General features: G+C 46.4%; 1 protein-coding gene across 1 annotated transcript in view; it reads left to right on the top strand.

The window, feature by feature from the left end:
• Positions 1 to 5478: 5478 nt before the first annotated feature.
• Positions 5479 to 6828, top strand: part of MLXIP (MLX interacting protein) — a 79399-nt gene continuing 78049 nt past the window's right edge. The window contains exon 1 of the mRNA XM_075834236.1: positions 5479 to 6021. Within this exon, the coding sequence (XP_075690351.1) occupies positions 5708 to 6021 (314 nt within the window). The 5' untranslated portion in view covers positions 5479 to 5707. The remainder of the gene's footprint in view (positions 6022 to 6828) is intronic.

Raw genomic sequence — 6828 nt, 5'->3', positions numbered from 1 at the left:
TAATTTTACCAGTGAGAGATAGATTATATTTTAAAAAAAACAGAAAATCACATAGTCAAAATTATATATATTTATTTGCATTGTGCACAGAGAAATAAGTATTTGATCCCCTACCAACCATTAAGAGTTCAGCGTCCTCCAGACCAGTTACATGCTCCAAATCAACTTGGTGCCTGCATTAAAGACAGCTGTCTTACATGGTCACCTGTATAAAAGACTCCTGTCCACAGACTCAATTAATCAGTCTGACTCTAACCTCTACAACATGGGCAAGACCAAAGAGCTTTCTAAGGATGTCAGGGACAAGATCATAGACCTGCACAAGGCTGGAATGGGCTACAAAACCATAAGTAAGACGCTGGGTGAGAAGGAGACAACTGTTGGTGCAATAGTAAGAAAATGGAAGACATACAAAATGACTGTCAATCGACATCGATCTGGGGCTCCATGCAAAATCTCACCTCGTGGGGTATCCTTGATCCTGAGGAAGGTGAGAGCTCAGCCGAAAACTACACGGGGGGGAACTAGTTAATGATCTCAAGGCAGCTGGGACCACAGTCACCAAGAAAACCATTGGTAACACATTACGCCGTAATGGATTAAAATCCTGCAGTGCCCGCAAGGTCCCCCTGCTCAAGAAGGCACATGTACAGGCCCGTCTGAAGTTTGCAAATGAACATCTGGATGATTCTGAGAGTGATTGGGAGAAGGTGCTGTGGTCAGATGAGACTAAAATTGAGCTCTTTGGCATTAACTCAACTCGCCGTGTTTGGAGGAAGAGAAATGCTGCCTATGACCCAAAGAACACCGTCCCCACTGTCAAGCATGGAGGTGGAAACATTATGTTTTGGGGGTGTTTCTCTGCTAAGGGCACAGGACTACTTCACCGCATCAATGGGAGAATGGATGGAGCCATGTACCGTCAAATCCTGAGTGACAACCTCCTTCCCTCCACCAGGACATTAAAAATGGCTCGTGGCTGGGTCTTCCAGCACGACAATGACCCGAAACATACAGCCAAGGCAACAAAGGAGTGGCTCAAAAAGAAGCACATTAAGGTCATGGAGTGGCCTAGCCAGTCTCCAGACCTTAATCCCATCGAAAACTTATGGAGGGAGCTGAAGATCCGAGTTGCCAAGCGACAGCCTCGAAATCTTAATGATTTACAGATGATCTGCAAATAGGAGTGGTCCAAAATTCCATCTAACATGTGTGCAAACCTCATCATCAACTACAAAAAACGTCTGACTGCTGTGCTTGCCAAGAAGGGTTTTGCCACCAAGTGTTAAGTCTTGTTTGCCAAAGGGATCAAATACTTATTTCTCTGTGCACAATGCAAATAAATATATATAATTTTGACAATGTGATTTTCTGTTTTTTTTTTATATAATCTATCTCTCACTGGTAAAATTAACCTAGCCTAAAAATTCTAGACTGTTCATGTCTTTGACAGTGGGCAAACTTACAAAATCAGCAAGGGATCAAATACTTATTTCCTTCACTGTATGTTTCCTTCTCCAGTTTGTGGAGGGAGTGTGGTTAAAGCCCAAATAACAGCAGGCTAGCCAGCGGATTTAGTCCGTGCAGGATTCAGCAGAGCAGACCAAATGCAGCATCGCTTAGATCACACTTGTATTCAAGCAGTATGATGGATCAGTCCACGCACTCCCGGCGTGACGTCAGACCAAGAGCAGTATGCTAGATACGATAAAAGAACGTCTTTTAATATGTAATTAAAGGGGTTGTCCACTACCAGACAAATGATTACCTATCCACAGGGTAGGTCATCAGTATATGATCGGTGCGAGTCCGACACCCGGACCCCTCACCGATCAGCTGCTCGGGCTACCTCTGGGCACTGGACGTTCATGCCGTAAGCAGATGGCTCCGGTCACAGAATAGTGGCCCAGCTGCAGTTCTGCAGCATGGTCGCTATGCAATGTTTGGAGCCAAATGCTTCCGGCTCCGTACATTGCGTACTGTACAATAACTTCTAGAGCCTGCAGGCCATCGGAGCAGCTGATCGGTGAGGGGTCTGGGTGTCGGACTCGCACCGATCATATACTGATGACCTATCCGGTGGATAGGTCATCAGTTCTCCAGTGGTGGACAACCCCTTTAAGAGATTGAGATGTGAGATCCAGGTGTGTTCACAGAGCAGATACCAAGGACTTCCTGTAGGTACTCCTATTGAAAAACACTGCAGTCACTCTCTCATTATCCTGACATGACTGAATGCAGACAATAACCCAGCAACAAATCTGGAACGCTGGTTGAAAATCTGCACCAAATGGTGTTTGATTTGATGCAGATTATCAACCGGATTTGCAGCTGCAAACAACGAGAGGAAAATAAAACAAAAAACATACTCACCTCTTCTAGCAAACCCATAGCAACGTGACCATGCTCCCCGGTTGCTCTTGTGCAGTGGGCCTCCTGGGTGAAAATGCGGATGGAAAATCTGCAACAATTCTGCTACATGTCAATATAGCCAAAGAGGGTTTATAGAACAAGGGAAAAACAGATATGTAACACAAACTTCAGGGTATGTTCACACGCTAGCTGGCTTTTACGGCTGAAATGACAGCCTGTTTTCAGAAGAAAACAGCTGCGTCGTTTCAGCCGTAAATGCTCCTCCTCGTAATATACGAGGCGTCTGTGACGCTCGTATATCTTGAGCTGCTCTTCATTGAGTTCAATGAAGAACGGCTCAAATTACGTTGCAAAGAAGTGCCCTGCACTTCTTTGCCGAGGCAGTCAATTTACGCGTCGTCGTTTGACAGCTGTCAAACGACGACGCGTAAATGACAGGTCGTCTGCACAATACGTCGGCAAGCCCATTCAAATGAATGGGCAGATGTTTGCCGACGTATTGTAGCCCTATTTTCAGACGTAAAACGAGGCATAATACGCCTCGTTTACGTCTGAAAATAGGTCGTGTGAACCCAGCCTCAAGGGTATGTTCACACGCTGAGTCAAAAACGTCTGAAAATACGGAGCTGTTTTCAAGGGAAAACAGCTCCTGATTTTCAGACGTTTTTTTAAGCCACTCGCGATTTTCGCTGCGTTTTTCGTGGTGTTTCTTACGCCCGTTTTTGGAGCTGTTTTCTATAGAGTCAATGAAAAACAGCTCCAAAAACGTCTCAAGAAGTGACTTGCACTTCTTTTTCCCGGCCGTTTTTTTACGCGCCCGTTTTTCAAAACGGCCGCGTAAAAAAACGGCCCATCGGAACAGAACGTCGTTTTTCCCATTGAACTCAATGGGCAGATGTTTGGAGGCGTTCTGCTTCCGATTTTTGGCAGTTTTTCAGGCGTTTACGGCCCGAAAAACGGCCGAAAATAGGCCGTGTGAACATACCCTAACACTGTATTCCTAACATATTAAAGCTGGTACCCTATGCTAATACTACATACAGCTATTGTATGTGTTGGGCCCCCATAAAGTCAGACCCTCCGAGTGTCCCGAGTACCCACAATCACCTTTCTATATCCTTTATCAACCTGTAGCCTACTTTGTACTGAGTGGCAAGAACTCCGAAACAGCTGTCTACGGATGGGTGTCTCTGGTTTGGCTGATATCCCTGGTCATTAAAGGGTCAGACGTTGACTTACAGAGTAACTACCTATAGCTACTCTGAGAGTTTTCTGGTGGAGAGATTATTTGCATACTTTGCCCAGGAAGCTTTGCCTGTAAGGGAGGATTTACACGAACGTGATATACGTCCGTGCAACGCGCGTGATTTTCTCGCACATCGCACGGACCTATGTTAGCCTATGGGGCCGTGCAGACAGTCCGTGAAACGCACGACATGTCCTATATTTGTGCGCTGTTCGCGCATCACGCACCCATTGAAGTCAATGGGTGCGTGAAAATCACGCATGCCACACTGAAGCACTTCTGTGGGAAGTGCGTGATTCGCGCAACAGCTGTCAAAACTATGATTAAAAACAGAAAAGCACCACGTGCTTTTCTGTTTACAAACATACAGTGTCATAATGATGGCGGCTGCGCGAAAATCACGCAGCCGCGCATCATATGGTGATGACACACGGAGCTGTTAAGTGCCTTTTGCGCGCGCAACTACAACAGCTGAATGCTTTTTTACGATTTTTCAACATAGCTAATCTTTAATTGGCTAAACAAAAAAAAAAGCAACTTGAATAGTGTTCGAGTGATTGAGGGGCCCCAAAAGCCAGCAGCGCTGGTATGTATGACATCATACTGCTGTCAATGAAACTTTAGGAGGGATGGCAACCTTGGTATGCACACGCTGTTATGGGGGCATCTGTTGCTTACTCTTATAAACATTTTGTGTGGCATTAATGGTTGACATTAAGAACAGGAATTTCCAAAATGGACATGTGGAAACGCACTGGCCACATGTTCCTGAGCACTTCCAAGTTGTAGAATCATTTCTCAATTGGAATACTTTTTTAAAAATGCCCTTGTCTAGATCAGCGTTTGCCAACTAGCCTTTTGTGGAACCCATCGGGCCATGATGGCCGCTATCTGAAAAGAAGGCCGCCTGCGCCGCTTTCATTCTTAGGTCTTGTCTCCTAAACAGTGATATAGGACGGCGCAATGACATCATCACAACTATCTGTGTCAGCGTTCAGGAGTCAGGATACAAGATGGGGCACCACGCAGAAGGCCTTCTCTTCCTCCGTGAATTCCCCATGAATGGTGGCAGCAGGGCAGAGGCCCAGACCAGTGCTCTCCAGCTGCTGAGAAGGCACTGAAAAGAACTAAGGGGAAATAAATAGTCAATGGGCACATAGTGCCAATCTGCCATTCATTGCCCATTTAGTGCCCTTCTGTTCAGTGCCTTCATTTGCCATATATTACCTATTTATTATAGTGTACTACTGTGGCAGAAGGGCGCAAAAGGGGCAATAAATGTCAAATGAGCACCAAGGGGGCAATGTACAGAAGGGAACTAAAGCAAAAATAAAAGCATTAACCCTTAAAGCAGTCATTTTCTGCCACTTTTGTGCACACAAAAAAATAGTGGAAAACTTTCGTAAGCCGCACCCGCAAGAATTACGTCATTAATTGAGAAGGGTTCCCCAAAAAGTTTTTTTTTTCAGGGGTTACCCAATGTTCAAAAAGATGGGAATCACTGATCTAGATATTAGTTACATTACTTGTTATAGCGCCCCCTGCTGTTCTTTTGATTCCAGCTCACGACGCCCAGCCGTGTCATATGAGAGAAGTGAACACAATTTGCAACAGTGGAAACCCATTGTGATTGGTGCAGAGATGTTGTAATGTTTGACCTGACAGTGAGCAGCTTCCCAATAGTGACAAATAAAGGAATATTGTTGCGATGGGAGGTAAATGTTCGGCTGTAGAGAACAGTCAGCGCCGGCACGTTCTTCCGCAGATTGTACCCAGCACGATCCGTGTACACGGAACAAAAGAAAGTGGAAGCGATTGTCCTAGTCACCGATCACCAGCACAACACACACCCAGGAACTACCCGCCCAACGTCACTGAGTGGGCGTTGTCGGGGGCTGGTCAGCTCAGCAGCCAATCGCCAACAAACTCCGCCCCATTTACCATATTCTGGAACATTGCCCAAATGAATAGGGTGGATGACGCCGTGATGTCAGTGCGGCCCCTCTGTGCCCGGCCTCGTCAGTGACAATAACGCAGCGAGGAATCGGTTCCGTGGACGGGAATGTCCCGGTGCTGGGTGCCGGAAGGATGATGATGGCGCTGCCGATGCGCTTGGCGCACGCTGCTGTCATGGTGAAGCAGGAGCCGGACGATGACTCAGACATGGACGAGCCGATCTTGCTGCTCAAGAAATTGGACAGCACCGAGGCGCAAATCATCCACAGCGGCCACTTCATGGTGTCCTCCCCGCACAGCGAGCATCCGCCCAAGAAAGGCTACGACTTCGACACGGTGAACGAAAAGGCCTGCCAGACGTACAGCTTCGGCAAGACCAGCACATGCCATCTGTCAATAGATGCGTCCCTCACCAAACTGCTGGAGTGTATGACACTGGCGTACAGGTACGGCCGCCGCCGGGCACATATGTCCTGTGTGTACCCTGCCATCCCCGGGCTCACACAATGCTCTACTGGGGTTGTAGATTATACCAGCTGTTTGCCGATTACCCAACATCCTTCTTATTCTAATGATCCCCTTACACTCCCAGGACAATGCATCTCCCCTGCCCATACTAGGGGCCTTGTCTGCTGCTCTTCCTAGTACAGTATAGAGTACCTTTCTAATAATGTGGAGATTTATCTTATTGTTCCTTATAAAACGAGCACATCTATTCTGTAGCCCCTATAATCGCTCACGTGAACGCCTGTCTTATGTCTGTGATGTGCGCACAATAGGGACAATTTCCTAGAAACTTCTCATTATGATTTGGAGTATGAGAAGAAAGTAATTTGTCTGACACTCGAATGTGAACAATTCATGGCTGACAAAATCCTCCACTTATGTCTACGGTCGGCGTTGACCATTGCAATAAATACTGACCGCTGAATTTTTCCAGTTGACGATCTGACGTTTATGATACGGATGGACGATGGTTGATTTCCGGCTGATTGATGTTCGAGCTTCTGACTTGTCCTGGTAATAAAAGTGGTGTTGTCGGAAATGTTTGCAGTGGCATCAGTCCGAGCTGCTGTCTTACTACCGGTCAGTCCTACATAGACTTTCATACAATGTCTGTGATCACCTTTATTTAGTTTTTCCTCTCACTGGTTTTGATAAATCTTCCCCATTGCTTGTAGGGGAGAATGCGGTGCCGTACAGTCGCACCATATAATGGTATACGGTGTTTATGGTTCTGTAATATGGCTCGG

This window comes from Rhinoderma darwinii, chromosome 1 (genome assembly GCF_050947455.1).
Source record: "Rhinoderma darwinii isolate aRhiDar2 chromosome 1, aRhiDar2.hap1, whole genome shotgun sequence".
Classification (NCBI taxonomy): domain Eukaryota; kingdom Metazoa; phylum Chordata; class Amphibia; order Anura; family Rhinodermatidae; genus Rhinoderma; species Rhinoderma darwinii.
Note: the sequence above shows the minus strand (reverse complement) of the source record. Positions and strands in the feature narration are given on the sequence as shown.